Source organism: Podarcis liolepis (assembly GCF_965112155.1).
Source record: "Podarcis liolepis genome assembly, chromosome: 10".
Taxonomy (NCBI): Eukaryota; Metazoa; Chordata; class Lepidosauria; order Squamata; family Lacertidae; genus Podarcis; species Podarcis liolepis.
In genome coordinates, this window is record NC_139562.1 from 11,907,292 (window position 1) to 11,930,484 (window position 23,193).

Below are 23,193 nucleotides of genomic sequence, written 5' to 3' on the forward strand. Positions count from 1 at the left end.
GCACACACAGAACACCTCCACATATGGGCTCATTCGCTGCAATGACAACGGGTGAAACAAGCCTGCATGCATATATCTGGAACAGCTACCACTACTCTGAGAGAAGAGGTAAAATGCAGGTGAAATACCAGGATTATTATATTGTTGTTAAAAAGAACAGAGACTTACTGAATATAAAACAAGCCCATTATTTCAGGCACATGAAACAAAACAGTTTTACAAGCCCATCAATCAATCAATCAATCAATCAATCAATCAATCAATCAAATAAAAGCAACCTTTGCTCAAACCACAAAGAACAAGAATGCTATGAACCAGACAGAGGCAAAAGTACCAGGAGACACTTGGGGGATAGTAGCGAACAGGAAGGCCACGATATCGGGTGCTGGCAAGAAAGAGGAAAGGCAAGTTCATTATCATCATCGTAAAACCTCCCTCAGAAAAGCAACAGAACCTAAACTGAGCTACATGCGGAGTCAGCCAAAGCAAGCAAGTCATAAAGTAGTGCCTGGAACCATCACTCCCAAGGGGCTGGGGGAAGAGAGCCAAGACAAAGGATGTAATTGTCTCAAAGTGTAACACAGCACACTGAATCAAGGGCTTGTTTGCATCACCAATGGCAATAATTTTAAATAATATTTTAAGTACCCATAGAAGGGCACAGAACGAGATGCTCTGGCATCCCACAACTGCAAGCTGCTCTTCTCCAGGTGATTATTACTTGCAGAGCTGCCCTTTTCCATATTCACAGACACAGGGCAAAGTTTAAAAAACGACTAAGTGTCCTGCGATCCACTTCACTGCAGAATCAGAGGGAGCCTCATAGGCCCACTTGATCCAACTACCTGCCTGATACAGGCCGTCTAAGGTTAGCTCATCCTCAATAAGCTGCTGTCCAGACTCTGTTGAAGCCCTACAAAGGAGGAGGTACTCTGCTCTCCCTGGTAAGAGACTCCATTGCTAAGAAGCTGGACAATGTCTAATTGTAGCTGTCAAGAAGTTTCTCCTAATGTTACTCATAGCACACAATCACAAGTTTGGACAGTGCTGGCCTAGGTGTTGGCAAACCTAACAGATGAATAGGGTTGTTTCTTTCCTTCGTTCTCTTAAATAAAGCAAATCTGTGATGTTTCTACAGAGTCTCCTTATGTCTGAATGGCAGAGTTATGCTCTTTCCAAACCCACTGACACTTCTTAAAGAAAAACAGTATTGAAGGAATACAGGATGAAGGAAGTACCCTTCGTTGGGGTTATGATCCAGCCAGTTAGGACTTCCCAGTTCTACTGACTTCAACAGCAGAGATTTTAGTACATGCCCAACTCTCCCCTGGAGAGTAATAGGATACTAAGTGCTTAACTTTGGTTGGATCAGACCTGCTGAACTTCAGCTAGTTATTCTTCCAGCTTCTAGTCTTACAATTTTTGCAAGACAATTTATAAAGGCTTGTGGCAACAGAATTCCTACATATACTCTAAGCCTGCCTTTTAAGCTCATGGCTACATATCAAATAATTTACAAAAGAAAACCTGTTAGTCTTTCAGCACTCCAAAGATTTCGTTTTTAAAAAGCCTTCAAATACATGGGTTTAAAGAAATGCTTTTTCAGTTCCTAGCACTGGCCTTCTAGCATACTTCTACTGTGAGTTTTGTCATTCAGAAGGAAAAAACAGGTGTCCCTTTAAAAAGCGGGGGAATATCTGGTTCTGCTATTCAAGTCATCTTGTTTTTAAAAGCTGGTATGGTGAAAGTACATGCTGACAAGGATTAAAGGAAACAAGGGAGTAGAGAGATTTGAAAAAAAAAGAAATGCTACTGGCTTATTCTTGATCTTTGTCACCACCCAGTGGAAATTAATCACAACTGCAAAACCTTCCAGCTTAATTGTCCCAAGATGCATTAACAGCCAATTACACTGAAGTGAATGCCACAACAGAGTCTGAGTAACCAGTTTCGGACCCTCATTTCAGCTCCAGAATGTGCATGTCTTGAGAGTCCTCACAGAGCTTAGAGGGGAGGCAATCGCAGGGAAACATGTTACAAGACTGATGGGTTTGTGGTCTTCCAAATCAGCAGCTTATTTGCTACTGAGATGCCAGGGACTAAACTGGGGAACCCCCCCCCCCTGCATCCAAAGAGGAAGCTCTAACCACTGAGTTATGGTTCTTCCCCATCATGACATTTGACATTTTCCCACTGCACAACGGTGATATGGAAGGGGAAGCACAAAAACACAGAACATTGTGGCATGATGTCAAAGCAAGATCTAGCAGATTTGTGGGGCGAAGGAGCAAAACCAGGTGTGCAGCTGAAGCTATTTTTCAGAAGCAACTATGTGTTCAGGGTGACATTTAGATCTGTCCTTCACCACAGTTCCCTTTCTCATTTCTGGATCATCATGATAAATAAAGGGACATGCCAATCCCAGCAATTTTCAGAACACTGAAGAATTGGCTCAACACAATTTTGTTCTGCACTGAAGTTTGGGGTGCTAATTGTATAAACTCGCTTTGGAAACTCTTACCTAGATTAAGAGAAAGACAATTAAAAGCAGGGGAGAAAAATTAACAAGTTGCTTGTTCCTGGGCTACTGAAATAAAAGCCCCAGGCAAACGCATCGCGGTCCTCTGATACAGACAACAATTTCAAGCCGTGCTAGATTTTACCAAGTCTAAGTGGATATTCAGAAGAAGCACAAGCAGAGTTAGTGGCACCGCTTATATCCATAAGGACGTGAGGAGAGAAATTCAATGGCTCAAACTATACAGTTCAAATCACACAGAGACAGGCAAAGTGCCGGGGGGAAACCAAGATTCCATGGCAACCTCTAACTTCATCACATTTAGATGCACTCGAGAAATCAGTAGGAATAAAAAAACATCAACAACATGGAAAAGTATCGAGAGAGTTAGTTGGTTAATGAAATGGAGTGCAAAGGAAAAATAAAACAGATACGTGTGAGTCCTCCAAACGTATAAATGAAAAATTCCATATTCATCTGGAAAAGGAAAAACAAATACAAAAAAGTGACATTACAGGAGCTGTAGAAGAGAAAGTATGCTGCACTGATGCTTTTACAATATTGTTCCTTTATTATTTTTTACAGATGCCAGAAAAGGAAAAACCAATAAGACATTAGCTAAAACAGAAGTCTGAACTGAGAAGCTGATAAAGTTAGGAGCCACACTCTTAAATTCTTGTGAAGAACAAAAAGCAATGTGGTCTACTGAAGGAGAGAGGCAAAAAGAGAATGCAAAACAGAAAGTTTAAGGAGAAATGCACAGTCTTTTATTTAGGAACATGGGAAGCTGCTGCATACTGAGTCAAGCCATTGCGTCCCTCTAGCTCAGTAGTGTCCACCCTGATTGGCAACAGCTCTCCGGGGTATCAGGCAGAGGACATTCCCAGTTAAGCCTAGAGATGCTGGGGATTAAACCTACATGCAAAGCAGATGCTCTATGAGCCACAACCCTTATTTATGCCCTATCAATTATATTCCCCGAGATAAAGATCCAACATCCAGGCAGATACAGTGGTAAGGCAACAGGGAACTTTCCTCATTCACACAAGGAATTCCCCCACCCACGTTGCCTCCTCCCTTCTCAGTCTTCTGCTACTTGGGAAAATCTATTTTATTCTAAACATGGAGGTCATGTTAGTTTTTGCTCCATACATCTATATAATTTTAACATTTAACAGTGGCCAACCAGAGGCCTGTGGGACATCAGCAAACAGGACATGAGCGCAATGGTCCTCTGCTTCAGCTGTTCCTCACTGACATGTTGCCCGGAGGCACTGGGCTGCCTCTGATCTTGGAAATGGCAAAGTCCTCGTGACTAGTAGACACTGACAGCCTTCACTTCCACAGACTTGTCCCGTCCTCTTTTAAATCCATCTGAATTGGTGACCAACGGCAAATGCCGTGGTAGTGGTTTCTGCAGTTTAAACCACATACTGTCTGCTCTGTGCAAAGTGAGGATGTGCAACGCTCCCTCTGCCCTCCACTCGCCCACAGAAAGTGGCTGGGCTGGCCAGCTGCCCACAAAAGGCAGGAAGGGTCTCCGGGAAGCGGGGGTGGTGGTGGAATCAGTTAGTCCTATAACTCCCTAGTTCCCAGTCCTTTGCTCATGTGCGTGCATTAAGTAAATTGACTGCCAGAGAGGTTAGCAGCATCACTTAGCAGCAAGCACATATGACTTTCTGGTGGAAAGGATACCTGGCAACACACAATCCCCACTTCCTCCAAGTTCTCACTTGCCCTGAAGTTTGCAGAGTGGTGATGGTGGAGGAGCTGGTGGCTGATAGGGATTCGTAAGCAAACAAAGCCTCTGTTTGTTGACCCTGGCTAGAAGGAGACAAATATCCCCAGTAGGCATTCTGAAAGAAGGCTGCACACTTAACTCCCCTTCTTAATGTAAAGGCAATGGGCACACAATCTTTCCCCAACCTGGTAGCCTCCAGATACTCAGGACTACAATTCCCATCAGCCCCACTGGCTCAGACTGATGGGAATTGTAATGCAGAATATCTGGAGGTAACCAGACTTGGGAAGGCTGGTGCACATGGAGGCACAACAGACCCTTTGTTCACATCAACAAGTTAGGATTGCCAGTCATCTTTCAGAGTCAAACTGGATTAATGGCGACATGGCCAGTTAACACAATAATATCTCTGCAGCACCATTCATGGCTTCAACTTTTTGAAGGAGATGGTGCCTTACTTGTGTAACGGGCAACATTTTTTTTTGTTCAGAAGCTCTTAATGCATGTTAAGTTCTAAGGAAATGCAGAAGCCTTATCAGGGGCACTGGGGAAGGAGTCAGAAAGTTTTTGGAAAATTCACAGATGAGCTAAAATTAAAGAGCCTTCTGAGGTCCTTGATCTGTGAAAAAGTAACCAGAGACCCACTAGATGTGATAAAAGGATCCTGGGAGAGAAGAATCACTAGAAGGCTTCCTGGCAATTCCATTACTGCCTGATACATTTCAGAGAGAAGGAAAAAGCTGTGATCGGGCAATTTATGAAGTTCTGTGCCCTTTCTTCTTCCCCCATCTGCTCCACAGAAGACATTCTGTGCTTGATAGGAAGGACCATCAGAAGATCTTCCTTTTGCAAAACAGCCTTTTCTCTGGGTGTTGCAGTTTTCCTGGGGTAGAATAGGGTGTGAAGGAACGATATCTGGCCATGGTCCTGGAACACAAATGCTTTGACTGAGCAATTAAGTGTTTTTCGACCATGTCTGAAGGAAAGAAAAAGCCCAAAGCAAACTGGTAATCAGCACAAGCCTTAAGATTGCCCAGTCCATCTCATTCTGAAGGAGAGTTTAGAAGAAAACAGGGAAGAGTGCACACTACAAATTCCCTTCCAGATGGACTGCCATGTTTTCAATGCTGTGCAAAGTTATGTCTTTGACAACAGACCAAAGTCTGCCCAAACAGCTCTGGAAAGCTCTTAGCACCCTAAACAAGGATTGCCAGATGGAGAATTCCACTAAGCCTAATTAGTGCTCGGATGTTCCCATATGGGAGGGACCTAAATTAACAGCATGGCTAGAATTGCAAGCTGCCAATAACTATTTCATTATTACAGGGAAAGGGAAGTAGTAGAGGATCTGCTTTGCAAATGCAGGAGGTCCCCGGTTCAATTCCTGGCATCTCCAGTTAAGAGTTGAGAGAAACCAGGGAGAGCTGCTGCCAATCAGTGCGAACAATACTGAGTTAGTTAGGTCTATGGTCTGACTCGGTGGCATAGGGCAACTGCAGTTTAGGGCACAAGTATGAAGCAGGAGATGGCATTCCTCACCAGTTGTAATCTTAAAGCACAACCCTATTTATCTTTACCCTGGGAGTAAGTCCCAAAGTGTTCACTGCAGCCTAAAAGGATTCAGTTGAAGGTGCATATTCCACTCCTAGCACAACCTGCATAACAGGGATGTTGTGAGGATGACATGCATCAAACAGTCCAGGCCACCCTGAGCACTAGAGCACAGAGGAGGAACCTTTAACCCGCCACATCTTCCTGGCCTAGCAATTAATTTCCAACAGCTCCAGCCAGCAAGTGCCCATTGTCAGAGATGATGTGAGCCAGAGGCTCTCCTGATAACTCATAGTAATGAAAACTTTGGAGTTCTCATGATTGGTACTATAAGTAGTAGTTTGTGTTTTCTACCTTTTCCCTATAAGCTTTCTGTAGAAAATCCAGGAGTTTATATTTAGATTCCGGGAAAGGTTTATCTCACTAACTCTCCCAGCTAGTCAGAAGGGAGTTTCCATCCCCTCTTCATTGTAGCTGCCCTAGCCTTTTTGTATTCATTTGACTTCATTTCTATCCTGCCCTTCCTAACAAGGAAGCTCACAGGGTTTCCCCCCACCCCTACATTTTATCATCAGAACAACCCTGTGAAGTAGACTGGGCTGAGAGAGAATGAGAGAGCAGCTGGCTCAAGGTCACATGCAGAAAAGAAGCTGAGTGTTCTCTTTCCCTGCCAAGCAAACAAGAATAAGCCCCTTCACCCCTCCATTCAATAGCCTGTAAGGAATTCGGACACACGTCACTCGGGGCAAACAGCCCTGTCCATCTCAGCTTCCAAGGCAGCTTTCATTTCAACTTGCAATGTCATGCCCTGGACACTGCAATCTGTCCATGATGGGAATGAAATAACCAAGGATTATATCTGGACATTGTGGGTCTACTTTGGAAGCAAGACAGAGCAAAATGATTTATTCCAAAGCCAAAAGGGGACCTTGCCCCAATGATTCCTTATGGCTCTCTCAGTTTTGGTGCTGCTTCTCTGTATTGATGTGGCCCTGTTATTCTCCCTCCCAAACTGGCTGACCTTGATGTGGAGGTGCAAAAGGAAGCCTTAGCTGGCAGCCAGTGCCCTTCATTGAGCTCACATGAGACAGGATCAACCCTGTGCTTGCCTGGGGAGGAAGCTGCCTGCCCCCTGCACATTTGCAGAACTAGAGACAGACGAGGCATGCAAGAGTGAGGTAATGTCTAGAAGACGCTGAGAGCGAGGTTGGTGACAGATAGCATCGCCTGGAGATAGTGATTAGAAAAACAAGATTTGAACACGGAGTGGGGAGATAAAATTCAAGGGCTGATGAAATTCAGATGAAGAGCAAATGAGGCATCCATTTTCTTAGCTAAACAGGAACTGAAAACAAATCTGACAGATTTTCAAGACGTATCTTGTGGGTACTTAGGCACAAAGAAAACCCCCATTTGGGGGTTGAAGAAATACCCCCCCCCCTGGCGGCCCCAAGTGGAATGCCCGTGTATGGGCATCCATCCCTGAGGCCCAAAGTGGGGGGAGACAGTATGGATGTCTATCAATAGAAGAGTCACCATTATATCCACAGAAAAATAATGGGGAATCAGAATCCTTCATGCCTTGGGAGAATGTCCTTGGAAGCAGAGAGCAGCACAATGTTGGTGCTATCCTTCACCAGCTGGGACCAGAACTTCCTCCGCATTCCTCTTCTCTAGCCAATTCCTGCTGCTAAGCTGTGAGCTGGAGACTGACTGAGCCCCAGCCTCCCAAGATGATGAGCAGGGCTGGGCTGGGCTGGGCAGGAGGGGAGGAGCCCCAAACTCCAATTTTCCTCCATGGAAGCCAGCACTCCGTAGGTGCCTTGGGCAGCACCTGTATTCAACCATCTCATACGTGGGGAGGAAGGCGAAGTTGAGGGGTGGAAAACAGGTGGAGTTTCTCCTCCCCACCCCAAATTTCTTACAGGCCTCAGTTTGCAAAAGGAATAAATTAGAAGATTCAATATTTCCAGTAGTGCTTGCAATAACTCCACATTCAAAGCCTCTGGTTCAGTGCTGTCAGTTTCCACTCCTCCCCACCCCCCTTCCTGTCCAGGCTACTATTGGCCTAGCAGAGAGAAAATAAGGCAAAAGCCACAGCGATCAGAAAATGGTATCCTTGCACATAATGCCAGGTGGTTAAAAGAAATAGGGACAAATAGAGAACTTTCAGAATAGAAAAAGAGGTTTTTTAAAAATGGGTCGGATAAGGTTCAAAACTGGGACATGCCTAAAATGATGTGCAGCTTTGAGGACACCACACACACACACACACACACAGTGTGTGAATTGACTAATTACTTTGGAAAGAGATCTTGGGATTGTAGTCAAATTTTCACCGGAAGCATAAATACTTAACTCTTTCTGAAATAAATCTGGAGTGTTAGGAATACTTAGGAAAGAGGCTGAAAACAGAGCAGCCCATAGCAATGGTGATCTACAGTCTCATTGCTCAGAATGTTAATAGAATTGTGGAATTGGAAGGGAGCCCGAGGGTCCTCTAGTCCAACCCCTGCAATGTTAAGAACATTAAAAGCCTGACAGTTTCAAGAGACATCCTCTACGATTTCCTCCCCATCTTCCTCAGGAAGAGTTAGTGCCTGACTTTTCTGCTCACTCTCTCATGTTACACTAAACTGGCAGAAATCCTGAAGGACCCTCTCAATAGTGGAGGGTAAAATTCAATTTCCTTTCTCAGCTCACAAAAACCCACTTATCTATTAAACAGCACAGACATTCTTATGAATGCTGGGGGGGGGGGGGCAAACAGTCCAGGAAACCTCCTTCCCAGCCCTCCCCTCTTTCTGCAATGATTGATAGGTCTAGAGAAGAGCATCTCTGATCGTTGTTCACACTCAGAGGCGAAAATTGTTTTCCGGGGCCGCATGCTAAGGCATGAACACAAGACCAGCATTTTAACGATGTTGCCTTCCTGCTAACTAAAAGGCTGCAAGTTTACCTCCTGTGCTCTCCAGGATGGGACAATGAGCCTGACCCACATGTACCTTTCTGCAGAATGGATTGCTTGTAAAACTCATCTGTTCATCCAAACACTGTTCTCCTGACCCTGGTCAGGCATTGCCTTCAGGATGCGCAATACTTGGCCAACTTCCTGCTGTGGGCATAGCTGTGCATCAGGAGAACAATGTTACCTGCTCCTTGCAGGGACTTTAGTTACACTTCCAGATTAGGAGCATGATAGAAGTGGGCATACCTTTTGGGGAAATGATCAGGATTTCCAGGAACGGGATACCAAAATTGTGAATTTCCTGCACCGTGCCATAGTTGCGCAGCTCCATTCGAGGTGGTGTTTTGGCCGGGCAGAGTGACAAAAGCTGGGTGGACCCACAAACCAACTAAAACGGGCTGCTTTGCTTCCAAAGCAGCGGCTGTGTCTAGAGTTACTCACCTGCTGCTGGCAGGTCCAACTTTGCTCGTTTCAGCTCCGCCATGGAACTCTGGAGCTGATCTATTACGAAGTCATCTTCAAAGAAGAAATCTTTGGCAAGGGTCTCCTGAAGAAATTGCACGAGTTCTTCCATTTGCAATTTCATCAGGTGTTCTAGGTTGGGAGGGGGAGAAGAGTACGACATCAGAGAGTAGACTAAAATGTAGCCATATTTGCTTTCTCTATTGAAACAGAAATCTCTCTCTCTGTGTCAATTCATATCTATTAATTAAACAAGCACCTAGTGTAATTCTAGAACTTTACAGAAACATAAGGCTGCCATATATCAAGCCGATTCCCTAACATTGCTCTCTCTAACAACAAGCACAGGTGGTACGTGCAGACAGAAATGGGGGCAGATCACAGAGTACTGAAAATCAAGAGGGAGGCAGAAGCATGGAAGTAGCCATGGAAAGTGGTGTCATTGTTGAGAGTGAGCACTGTGCCCTCATGCTTTCCTGTTAGCCCCTCCATTTATTTAAACCATTTCAGTCCTGCCTCTCTCAGAGACTGAAACAGGTTGCAGAAATGTCTGACAAAAATAACCCCGCTAAAACGGCAGCATATCAACGAATACTCAACGTAACTGAAACATTGCCATCATAGCCATAAGAAGTACCAGGAGCATCAGCCAACAAAGGCTTGCTTTAAAAGGTGGGTTTCACAGAGTCTCCTAAAGTTAACAAGGAGGCCCAGCAAAGGACCTACAGAGAATGCTTATTTCAAAGCCTTGGGGCTGTCGCCAAAAAGACTCCGCTCGTTGCTGTGATTTAATCTCCTCAGGAAATTGTACTTTTGAGTAGAGCCCTTCTGACCAGCGTCTATATTCCTGTTGGCTGGGAAGTATACCGTGCCACCAGATTTATTGTGCATATTGTAGCCACATCTTTTGCAACGTATTTCTAGTTATTAGAATCTTCCCAACAGTGAAGCTGTGGTGGCTTTGGAGACAGTGTGAAATAAGCACCCACAAGATCTTTCTCCCCAGAAGTGCAGGGCGGGGAGAGAACATCAATGGCTTGGTAGGTTGTAAATTACTGTGGGTTGCCCTGGGCAAGATAAAGTGATGAACAAATATAAGAAATATAATAATAAATAAATAAATAAATAAATAAATAAATAAATAAATAAATAAATAAATAAATAAATAAATAGTACTGAGAAATACCCAACTGAGAAAAATGTTTGGTTTTTAATTTATTCATTTTATTCACAAGTGCCTGTCCATGCCATATGGCGAGTTAAAGAGTTTAAAGCCAGGACAGAGATCTTACTTCTGTGCAGTTTCAAAATGGTATAAGACATCGCAGTGAGAACCCGTTCTCCTTCAAGTATGTAGATATCCCAGATCCTGAGGGTTAACGTAAAGGGAGTCTGCAATGAGAGAAGCCATGGGAGGCATCAGAAAAATAACAGAAATCCAGATTTGCCGTAAAAATGTGTGCTTGGGATGACTGGGGTGGGGAAGGCATCAAACAAAAGACACTCACACGGTCAAGGAAACACTGGAAAAACCATTTCATCGTGTAAAACGTAGTGTTGACTTCCTGGGAGTCCTGCCAAGAAGAAGCAGTTTTATGAACTTCAGATACGAACACAGCGTCACGCAAAGTGGCCAAGTGGTTAGTGTTATTGAATTTATATTTCAGCCCATTAAAAAACATTCCCTACAAACAAGGTAATTAAAAAAAAACCCTATAATAATTAAAAGAAAAAAGAGAGCACATACAAAAACAGATTTTCCTTGCTAAGCACACAGCATAAACATTGGCAACTAAGACAGCATGAACTCCTGGACTGCAAACCCAAAGTGAAATGGCCAAAATATCTTCAGCCTGAAACCTGACTGCTTTCCTATGCATTCTGTCTTCCCCTCCGTGGACAAAAGAAATCCAAAGAGGTTAAACATTGAAGAGGGTGATTGTGAAGAATGAAGGGTTTGGGTCATGTGTACTTTTAAAAATACCTCTCCCTGTAAGATCACTTTGGTTTGCTGGGGAGAGCTTAGAAGAAAGGTTCCTGTGGCACGGTTAAAATGTGTGCCTAGGCATTCTCTACTTACTGCAATGCCCCACTTTCTGGAATATGATTCCATAGGGGGAGACTGCCTTACTCTGAAGCTTCAGGGTTGCATATAAGCAGTCATTTAGGCACAAAGCCTGATCCACCTGGCATAAGGAGAGAAAACCTCTTGTGGCCATATCCCTCTATGAAAAGTTTGATCCAGTTCACCAATTTTGGCCATGCTTCTCCTCTAAAGAAAGGGATGAAGGAATACAGCATACCTGAGCATGTACAGAATGCCTCTTTCATGCAGAGGCAGCATAGCAAGTAGTTTCCTACCCCCCGCACTATGGCAAACCAGGAACCAAGCCCTGGGACATAACTCCCTTCATTCTCTAGGGCCAATTCCTCTTTCCCAGACCCTGTCATTCTTGCCCATAGTCTATTCAGAGCAGCCTGGTGCATCCCATATGTTTTCAACTACAACTCCCATCAACCCCCTACCACTGGCTATGCCAGTTGGGGTTGATAGGAGATGTAGTCCAAAACTTTTGGTGGGTCTGAGAAAGCTGAGCCAAGGGGTGCATGCCAACTGCAGATCTCATTAACAGGACTTAGAAATTATGGTTTGAAAGTTGGGTTTGCATGTTGTGCTTCTGCAGGGTGGGTTTTTGCTGCTGTTTGTAAGTGCAGCTCTTGGGAAGCTGTGGAAATTGCTTGAAGCTGATCAGAAAGCCCAGTGTGCTCAAACGCAGCAGGGTGCGACAGAGGCTTGCCCTTGCCAACCCCTCTTCCTGCTGAGATTGAATGGGCAGAGGCGGAAGTGGCAGCTGTGTGATCTGACTGCATGGAGCTCCTGGGACACTGAGAAGCATGAATGGAACAGCACACTAGCCTGGGAATAAGGTGCAGTGGGAGGAAGTAGCAGACACCATGGAGGAGGCAGTAACTCTGCCCTACAAGGATTTGGTACGTGGCTCTGTCTCTACAGAACAGATCTACAAATAAGTGTCCCTTCACCGTAGCATCCCAACAATAAAAGAGGCTCCACTGGGATTTCTTAGCCTGACAGAGAGACTTAAGGAGCTGTTAAGAATTATCTACATAAACACGCCCAACTTTTGACTCTCCAGATTTTAAAAAAGTGGTTGTGCCTCCCTCGCTTTACAGATTTAGCAGCTTGCTGTTTACTTTCATTTATTAGAAGTAGCCTCCCTGAACCTTCAGACACCCAGACGAGGAAGCCTACTGACTCAAGGCAAGATGCACTTGATGTTTCCTCCCCTGGAAGGCAAACTCCTCCAAAATTAAAGCAATAAGCAGCAACGACCTACAGTCCAAACTCCGTATGAACTCTGCTGTGAAAATTAAAACCACAATTTACAGCCTAGAGGTAAGCATGAAAGTGATTTCGGTTTTCACCAGCCAGTAGATTTAAATCCTTTTTAAAACTCTCCCTTACCCATGAACAGATTTCGGAAAACCAATATGGCATACATGAGGTGACTCACTACGTTTAGAATATTTGCTGCAGATATCAAAGATTAAAGACTAGGAATGAAGTCCGTCTGCATTCAGCAGGAACTTTCCTTTCTTATAAATGTGCTCAAGTCCACAACCTAAGGCTGCTGTTGATCCTGTCTCTAGCAATTTTAGATCTGATCAGAGAGTTAATATCAAACACCCTGAAAAAGAAACTAAATGTACTATACTTCCTAGCAGGAATATGCTTCATGTTTCATAAGCTTCCAGCACAATGGACAAAAAAATATATGAAAGGCTGGAAGCTTTTATGCATTTGGAAATATAGTGAGTCTTCACTGAAATAAAAAGTACTTTGTGCATGAATGCGCACAGAAGTAGAGACCTTTATATAAAGGGCACATCCAGTTACTCAAGGGTTGTATCCTTAAGCCTGGTTCACCATTACATCTCTTCCTTTCTCTGCACTGAAATAATATTATATCTATCTATAATCTATCTACAGATGTGGAAATACCACAACCAATTTGTTTTTGACACCTGTTAATGCATAAAAGTGCTATGTTCAGCCTGATCAAGCTATAGAAGATAATTACTGGTTACTGTTTGATGACCACCTATCATAGATGCTTTAGCTGAGATTCCCGCATTGCAGGGGGTTGGACTAGATGATGCCTGGAGGTCCCTTCCAACTCTACAATTCTATGATTCTTTGTTTCTTTATATGTCTATTTCCCTTTTTATATGTTGGGTTCATAAAGTTGGATGAATGGCAGGCATTATCAAGTTTCCCTTCCTGTATCTTTCTGAGAATTTCGAATGCAGATGCTTGGGATGTCTCAATGAAATGTTTTGAAAATAAAAAAATAAAACAAGTCAAAAACCCCATCGGTTTCTTGGGGAAAATATTGTGAGGTTCAGATGTAGCACTGCTCAATCTCCTAACCAGCGCTAGGAGATAGTGAGAGCAACCATTGCAAATTTCATTACAAATATACCCCTTTATGAAGACATTCAGTTTCCCACCCCCCTTTTAGTTTTTGAGCACACTCTGGTTAGCATTACAGTCATACCTTGGGTTGAATATGCTACAAGATGAGAGTTTTCGGGTTGCGCTCCGCGGCGACCCGGAAGTAACCGAGTGTGTTACTTCTGGGTTTCACCGCTCCCGCATGCGCAGATGCTCAAAATGACACCACGCTCATGCACAGAAGCGGCGAATTGCAACCCACGCACACACGCGTTGCGTTCACTTCAGGATGCGAATGGGGCTCCGGAACAGATCCTGTTCGCATCCAGAGGTACCACTGTATTGATGTTAGTGCTAAGCATAGATGGGCCAAACTGGAACTTGAAAGCCTGCTTCTAAGATGGACTGCAAACAGTGGTTTGACAAGAGCTAGGATTATAGAGGTAACATTGGTGCAGATGCAACACTTAATACTGATAGCTCTGAAATGGAAAGAGTTTGAGGGTGGGAATCCCCTTGGCATGGGAGGGGAGATATGGGATTCCATGGAGTACTCTAAACTTCCTATCCTTGATGTACTTTCCCATTAAAAAGCATAGGACAGGAGCGGGGAATTTGTGGCTCTACAGATATTGATGGGTCCAAAGGTTGCCATAGCTGGAATACTGCAGTCGAAAGCAATGCCAGGGTGGAAATCACAAAAATGTCTGGGAAAATCCAGGACCCATGTTGGCAGTATCATTTTTGGCAATATTCCTTAAAATTAGCTTGAAAACTTCTTTTTTGGCGTGTTTGCGAAAAAAGCTCAACTACTTCTGTGTCTGGATTTTCACAAAGATGCCAACTGTATGGACCTCAACTATGGCTAGTGAATAGAGATGTTGGGGGTTTGTTTCCCCATCCCTGGCTTGAGACGCCCCACCCCTTGCTTTTCAGGACTATACACTATTATCACACATTGCTTATGCAGAATTAATCGACCTAAAATATTTATAATCTACATATCATTACAGGCTTAGTTAGAAACATACCACAGCACAACTGCCCCCAGATCTTTGCACACCCCCTGCCCATGTTTCGCATGGAGAAGGTTCCCAAGTTCAATCCCTTGTATCACTTTAAAAGTATTTCAGGTTAAACTGGCTTTCAGTGGCAGGACTGGGAAAGATTTCTCTCTGTGACAGAACCGCTGTTCAGCAAAGTAGATACAGAAAACAGCAGCAGAACAATGACCTGATTTGGCATAAAGTAGTTCCATAAATTCCCTACACACCCGCATAAGCAGGCTAGGGAAGAATTAAATATCATATTGGACCTTTTGCTGATGGGTTACCCTTTATGTACTGCATATTCTGATGGCATTTACTTACAAAATGCTGCTTAAGCTTAGACAAAAATTTCTTCATTATTTTCTCGTGATGCTCTTGAAATCTCAACAGCTTGGGAAAACCCGGAATATAAAAACCTAAGAGGTTGGGGTGGTGAGGGGAAGATATAATAAGAGAGAATAAAAACATATTGAATGCTAACAAATTCCCACAAAGAAAAATGTTCACAGGTTTAAGTGTTGCGGTGAAATAATTCCGATGGGGGTGGAAATCACTTAAACATTAAAATACAATGCAATGTATTGTGGTGTATTAAAGATTAATTTACTCATTGTGACATAACCATAGATGACCAAGAGCCTATTTCATCAGATGCGTGAAAGCTGGTAAGGCATACAAAAAAGGCAGCTGACTTTGCACAGGGGCTTTGAGATGCAATACCAAAAGTGTGATTTGGCATTACAAACCCAGACTGATGCACTCCTTTTTCCCCTGGTGTGCAAAGGTTAGAAGCTCCCAACTGCAGTTTGCAGGAAACCATCGTTTGCTGTTGGGTAAAACCATGCCAGATAGGGGAGGAAGAACACATAAGCCTGGGTCTGTTCCTGTAATATCAAACCATGGTCTGATGCTGTACTTCAGGGGTGTCCAACTTCCAAGAGACTGTGATCTACTCCCACTATAAATAAACTGGCATTGATCTACCCATTGGATTGACCAAAGCTGTTGACTTTTTGGGGGAGGCTTCACCAAAGTAGTTGAGCTTTTTTGGGGGGAGACTTCACCAAAGAGCTTTTTGGTCAAGTTGTTGAGCTTGAATAGCTGCACACAGCAGGCAAATAAGTACAAGGTGTGAACCAATCCGATTAAGAAGGAGACAGACTAAGGATGGGGAACTTGTGGCTCTCCAGACGACATTAACTCTCATCATCCCAGATCATTGGCCATGGTGGCTAGCGCTGATAGCAGTTGTAGCCTAATATCTAGAAGGTCGTGGTTCTCCCATCCAAGGACTGATTTGTTGGAGGCATGTCGTGTTCACACTGTGGACAGATGGTGCAAGTAAACACAACTCAACGTTGCCAACAATGAGTGAGAGACTGAGTTGCTGAGCATTTGAGATTGCCACGATCTTATGTTACTGATTATTAAGTTTATTTATATGCTGCTTTCCCATAATCATGTTTAAAGCATCACCATGCCCTTTATCCTAAATGCAAAAACTGCTTGCCCCAGGTTGAAAATGACCAGGGAAGAATGCTGCTCCACAGGGTAAATTCCTGCTCTGAGTATGCGGACGCTGGAAATTTAATTCCACTCCCGATTTCCAGCTGCAATAATGGATTCAAATGAGGGCAAAACTTTCTGTGCAGCCAGCTCCATGCCCACAGAAAGCAGGTCATGCGCAGGGTTACAGTCCCTGCACATCATCACAAATGACCTCAAAAGAGCATTTTAAGAGACCTATCATAGACTGCAGAAAAAGTCTTGGTTAAAAAACAACACATTTTTTTCTAAGTATTTTGAGCACATTAATAGCCAAAAGGCCCAGCTTGCCGTACTACAAATCCAGTCCAGACTTCATAATAATAATAATTGAAAAATCAGATGAGAATTAATCAGTGCTTTGAAGCAAGATTTGGGTGACATACCATGCATAGCATGCTTGGGTCCTGAGAAGAGTTTCACCAGGGCCCAGAAGGCATCTTCTTCATTCATGTACATAAGAAGTAAAGCTGTGATGTGGCTCATTCCCTGACAATATCCAACTTCCTAGGAGGAGAAAAGGTAGACAAGTGTTTAGGAATTTGCAAACAGTGACAAAACCAAACAAAAACACGCCACAAATTACATGGTCAATTTGATTCTTGTGGCATGAATAGGAAGCTGTTAGGGATGGAAGAACTGCAGCCCTGTGGATCACTTGAAAAGTGTGGCAGAACAAGTAGTGGTGTTGCTGAATAATAATAATAATAATAATAATAATAATAATAATAATAATTTATTTATACCCCACCCATCTGGCTGGGCTTCCCCAGCCACTATGGGCGGCTTCCAAAAAAATATTAAAATACTGTAATACATCAAACATTAAAAGCTTCCCTAAACAGGGCTTCCTTCAGATGTCTTCTAAAAGTCTGGTAGTTGTTGTTCTCTTTGACATCTGGTGGGATGGCATTCCACAGGGAGGGCGCCACTACCGAGAAGGCCCTCTGCCTGGTTCCCTGTAACTTGGCTTCTCGCAGTGAGGGAACTGCCAGAAGGCCCTCAGCGCTGGACCTCAGTGTCCGGGTAGAACGATGGGGGTGGAGACGCTCCTTCAGATATACTGGACTGGACCGAGGCTGAAGGCCTCATTCTGTTGTGGACCATCTTCCTGGAGCCACAGGCCAGTGGGCCAGATGCAGAGCAATGGATAAGGTAAAGGTAAAGGGACCCCATTAGGTTCAGTCGTGACCGACTCTGGGCTTGCGGCGCTCATCTCGCTTTATTGGCCGAGGGAGCTGGCGTACAGCTTCCGAGTCATGTGGCCAGCGTGACTAAGCCGCTTCTGGCGAACCAGAGCAGTGCACAGAAACGCCGTTTACCTTCCTGCCAGAGTGGTACCTATTTATCTACTTGCACTTTGACGTGCTTTCGAACTGCTAGGTTGGCAGGAGCAGGGACTGAGCAACGGGAGCTCACCCCGTCATGGGGATTTGAACCGCCAACCTGCTGATCGGCAAGGCCTAGACTCTGTGGTTTAACCCACAGCGCCACCCGTGTCCCTAGAGCAATGGATGGAACTATGCAAAAGGCAGAGGTTTCTACACCCATACATTTATGCGCCCTTCTTCACCCTTTGTCCAGGCAAGCAAGAGGCATGGTCAACCATTGAAGGCACATTCCAGATCTGCAGTTCCACCTAGCCCTTGCAACACGTTGGGCTAGTTCTCTCCTGAATCCCTTCAGACTTTAAGTGGAGGCTCACAAGGTGGAATGCTATTGTATTCAAATCTAGTCCTTGCATACAGAAAGCTTGTACTTTGAGGAGATGCTTAGGCCACAAACTCTCTCTTTAATTCACCTTTCCTCCCTACCCTTCTTTTGAAAATGTTCACCCAGCATGAGCAAGAATTCCAGTTCCGTGTAATCTGAAAAATAACATATCTCCTTGTTTAGATTTTTACTCTACCCTATCCCAGAGGTTAAGTGTGTGCTGCAGTTTGCAAACTAAGAATTCTGTGGCCGCTCAGAGACCAACAGGTTTTCAGCAGCACATAAAGTGGATGACCTCATTAAAGGTTATGGTACAAGAAACCTGTTGGGCTTTATGGCGCCATCAGAGTGTTAGTTGGTTTCGCTGCAAAGATTATTCCCCTGGAATTTGAAAACAAAACCCCAAAGGTGGAAAGGGATGCTTTACACTTTCATGAAGAACAAAGGAGCAAGGCAAAAAAAGCTCTTCGTTGACACCAGATTCACTGGCTCCTTCTGCTCTGTTAACACTGGCTGCTCTTAATAAAATACAATATTTTATTACTGATCTCGTAAGCTTGTTTCTGATCTCCATGGTTTTAGACCAAAAAAAAAAAAAAATTACTACAGCAACAAAAGTTTTGGTAGCACCTTCTTTGAGTCACAACTTGCAGGTAGCACGTTGACAACAATCCAACAACCTCAGTTTTTCATCTTCCCCTTTAGAAATTCTGCTTTCGTGGCTATGGTTACAGTGGTAATGTTCATACAACCAAATATTCACTTAATAAGCCAGGATACAAATGAGCTGTGTGCAATCGCACACAATCCATTTACAGCTGCATCACTTTCTCTGTTTGTGTGAGTAGCAAAACAGACCAGGAAGACACAGGTAACCACAGCTTCCTGTTACATGTGAGCTGGAAACACTGGTTAGTGTTTTCCATGCAAGCAAGGATTTAGAAACCAAGCCATGGATAAAATTTCACTTGTTTGGAAGCTATAAACTTGTTGTTCACAGATGCACACAACCTGTGCACATCCTAGCTTACTACATCAGATAGATAGACAGACAGACAGACAGATAGATGATAGATAGATAAGACAGATAAAATTACCTATGCAGTATGTCAAGAATAAGCGTTGTAACTGTGTGTATATGAATTTAGATCAATATGCACCCACATACTATGTGACTTACCGTATTATACACAGAATATGCAGCTAAAACATGGAATAAAGCTTGTTGTCTAGAGAGAAAAGACAGAAAGTAAATTTTGTAACTCATTTTTTGTGCACACTAATGAAATACTTAATGAATCATGATATAAAACTTCACTACCATCAGGACTTAAGAAGCACATTTTGTACATTTGCATAACCTTTGTAAAAGGATAAATATTTGTAAAATTCTTGCACGCTTTAATACATTTGTAAACATCCGAAGGCTAACAAGCCAGTCCTCCAACAACCCCATTTTATGTCAAGCCTAATTTGAACCAAAGTTCTAAAAGAGCCCCACAGCTGCCAAAGAAATGGAGGACTTCTGCAGAAGGGAAGGAGTTTGTGCAATTATTATTACAATTTGGTGTGCAACAAAATGTTGCAGTGAGGAGAGCTCCTCTTTGGTAACTAGTTATAGACAATGGAGTTGGGTTTCTGCTTTGCACTAAAACACAAGGTGACTGTAGCACACAGGAAATTTAAGTGCATACCTTACAGCAGGAAAAAGATTATAATTCTGCTGTGTGCAATTGTGTTGTGCTGGGGGGTGGGGGGTGGGGTGGGGCAGGGGCGGGTGCCATCCAGGACAGACCCGCTTTAGAAGGATGACGAAGAATACATGGAAAGGCACTCCAGTCAGGCAGAACAAGGAGGATGTGGGATGAAACATTTCAATCCCAGCCGATTGTTGGGTTCATACAGACGTGGCATTTGGCATTTTCAAAACTGGGTAGAATCAATACTTCATTAAATCTGATTTCACAAGTTTGAAATGAAAAGGAGCATTCAAGGGCCCTCACTGATACATGGAACACTACACTTCAACCACCAGTTTCACAGATATTAAACTAAGAATATATTATTATGTTAGGAAACCATGTTCATCACGTTCTCCTATGGGATGCAGGAAAGGATTTAGTAAGGGAAAACATATTCGGCGAGAGATTAAATTACTCCTGTGATCAAGCTTACATGAGGCATTTCCCTCCCATACGCACAAGCTTCTTTGTGTATTAAATCTGGGGAAATGCTTTAGCAACATAGGATCTTTCTTGTTTCTCTTAAAGCGTCCTTATTTTAAAAGCTTCCAGTGTCTCTCCAGATGATGCCCTTACAATTTTACTTCCAAGTGCACAACCACATGGTATAAAAATGTTTTTATGAATAATAGACAAACATTGGAGGATGCTTGGAGCTTCAGACAGCTGAATAGAGATTTCCATACATTTATCTGCAGCAGCAAAGAGACAACACGCTAAAAGCCAGGGAAGAAGGAAGGCTGCTTTCACAGCCCATCTCAAATGGCCCTTCCCTCAGATGTCACATGAAACCCATGTTAACCTAAAACAATGAGTAATGAAGCTGATTTGCTGAAAACTAGCCATAGTTAGTAATGAATCAAAATCCCTAGTTTGGTCATAGATGCCAATTAGTTTCCGGGCCCAATTCAAAGTGCTGGTGTTGACCGGTAACACTTTACATGGCTCAGGAACTCAATATCTTAAGGACCACCTCTCCCCATACAAACTGACCCAGATCCTGTGCTTGTCATCTGAGGCCTTCCTCTATGTCCTTCACCCCCTCAAGGGTGGCAACAAAAGAACAGGCCTTTTCTGTGGTGCTTCCCCGTCTATGGAATGCTCTCCCCAGAGAGGCTTGCCATCATTACATGTCTTCAGGCATCAAGCATTCCTCTTTACCCAGGCCTTTGGCCATTTAATAATCTATGGCCTGTTAAAACTTGGGGGGGGGGGAGGCGAGAGAGAGACTGTTGTTTTGATTATTCTTTTATTATGCTATCATTTGTGCTTTTTATTATGTTTTTATTATTGTGCTCCATAAAATGTGTTCTTAATGTTGTACACTGTAAAGCAGCCCTGGCCAACATGAAGCCCTCCAGAGGCTTTTGACTACAACTCCCATCAGCTGCAGTCAGCACTTGTTGGCTGGGGCTGATGGGAGTTGTAGTCCAAAAATGGGGTGAGGGGAGACCAGTTTGCCGACGGCTGCAATAAAGGGAAAACAAAAGCTTTCCAATTCCTCCTGTTCCTGCCTGGGAAGAAGGGTTGGGGAGAAGAGGGGGAGCATGCCTGGCTTAGCACAATGTCCAAATCTGGCCAGTGTTTCCACAAATCAATATTGGCAAAGGAAGGCTTTTCAAAACGCCAGATCTTGGGGAGGTGTTCTGAAGGTCTGCAATACATAAGAAAAGGTGTAGAATAGTAGATTTTAGCTTTACTTACTTAACTCCATATCGGTCTCTAAACATGATATGATCCCGGTATGTCCGATTTACATCAAGGTCAATCTGCCTGATATCTGGTGAGGTACCTCTTGCTTGGGTTTTTAAGGTCTTGTGGGAGGAAGGAGAAAATAATCAGCAAGTGTATGTATCGCAACCTCACAGTTCATGCATATGTTCTAGACTGGGCATGCAGCTGGGAGAATTTCTACATAGGAATGCAAACCAGTTCTCTTTCAATAGTTCACCTGCACACCTGCATACCCAACCCTACATTTGAAGTCAACTAAAGCTTCATTATTATATTTCCCTAACACTAGATCAGTTATTAATTCATACCTAAAGAATTCTAAGACTTTCAGCAACGGTCCATTTCCCTCTTAAAAATTTTAAGGTTTTTTTTTTAAATGTAGACTTTCCTTTAAATGTAGACACTTGAGTTTTTCATGTCCTGGTGGACTTTTTTCTTTCTTTTCCTGCACACATCACTAGATGGCATCTGTAACCTTTGAAGATAGGCCCGGTTCTCTTAAACCCTTTTTATTTGTTTTTTTTCTGTAGTTAACTTGTAATCTTTGTTAAGATTAGTTGTAGGCCATTTCAAATTCTTCTGAATCTTGATGAATAGTTCCACTGGATCTTAACAAGCAACAATGAACTGAACACAGGATGACAACCACGACCCATAACTAAGAAGAAAGGGCAGGATCCGGACAAAGTACTTCTGAGGCCAATTGATTTAAATGGGAAAGTTAAGCAAATGCTTTAAGTACTTTTAACCAATTTTAGTTGGAAAGATTTAACTGTGACTAGATTATAGCCTGAATCTGGATTTATACATCTATGTCATCTATTCATATTACACTAAAGGCTTGACTGGCCCAGAGATCTCACACATGAAGCAGAAGGAGATAGTACCCCTTCACCAATGTGACGAGCTCTAGATGTTTTGCACTACAACTCTCAGTAAGAGGATACCAGGTTGGCAAGACTGGAGACAGTAGACTCCTAAGAAAGTAAGAGTGTATTGTGCCATTTCAGGCTGTAAAAAAAAAAAAAAGCCTTTTAAAAAATGCTAGCTTCAAATAAAATCAGGTCTGAGAAAAACAGTCTATTCTAACCTGCTACCTACCAGGTTGGACTGCTGTTTGCAGGAAGGCTGTGTCTGTTTGCTTTAAGCATAAGGCAGGACACTCCAATATGTGGCATCTCCTGTCCCCAATCTAATCTAAAGTGGTACAGCCCATTCTACCATCCAGTATACACCTTTTTCCATATGGAGCATGTCAGTCAAGCACATACGACTTAAAAGCTGGCAGAAGCTTGTCAGAAAGGCTTTCAGGGTATTAGGGAAATGAAACTGGAGTTTATATACAAGGTCTTTTTTTCTTAGATTCAAAAGCTTGCTTCCAGTCAAGGACATGGAGCCCAAGCTGGTATAACACAAGGTCTCTGATTAGGTTTAGGCAGTGTTTTTTTCAGGGGGACGGGGACACAGGCGTATGCATACACCTAAACATTTTGTGAATCTAAGTTTGGCCTCATTGAGGGGCAGTATTTCAATATGAATAGGAAAATGAGAGTACCCCTAAACATTTTTTTAAGGAAAAACAGCACTGTGTTTAGGGAAGCGGCCATTGCTTACTGGCTACATGCACAGGTTCAGTTCCCAGCATCTGCAGGTAGCTAGTAAAGACCCCTGTCTGGAAAGCTATTGCCAGCAGTGC

The 23,193-nt window shown here is 43.3% G+C and overlaps 1 protein-coding gene across 9 annotated transcripts in view; it reads right to left on the minus strand.

Moving 5' to 3' along the window:
• The window catches only part of USP6NL (USP6 N-terminal like), a 133,316-nt gene that overhangs the window by 11,037 nt on the left and 99,086 nt on the right, over nucleotides 1-23,193 (minus strand). For all 9 annotated transcript variants that reach the window (XM_083461101.1, XM_083461104.1, XM_083461102.1 and 6 more), the window contains 7 exons: nucleotides 21,468-21,577; nucleotides 19,202-19,250; nucleotides 16,695-16,815; nucleotides 15,085-15,179; nucleotides 10,749-10,814; nucleotides 10,533-10,632; nucleotides 9,220-9,372 (listed from right to left, as the gene is read on the minus strand). In XM_083461101.1, coding sequence (XP_083317227.1) covers nucleotides 9,220-9,372; nucleotides 10,533-10,632; nucleotides 10,749-10,814; nucleotides 15,085-15,179; nucleotides 16,695-16,815; nucleotides 19,202-19,250; nucleotides 21,468-21,577 — 694 coding nt within the window. The remainder of the gene's footprint in view (nucleotides 1-9,219; nucleotides 9,373-10,532; nucleotides 10,633-10,748; nucleotides 10,815-15,084; nucleotides 15,180-16,694; nucleotides 16,816-19,201; nucleotides 19,251-21,467; nucleotides 21,578-23,193) is intronic.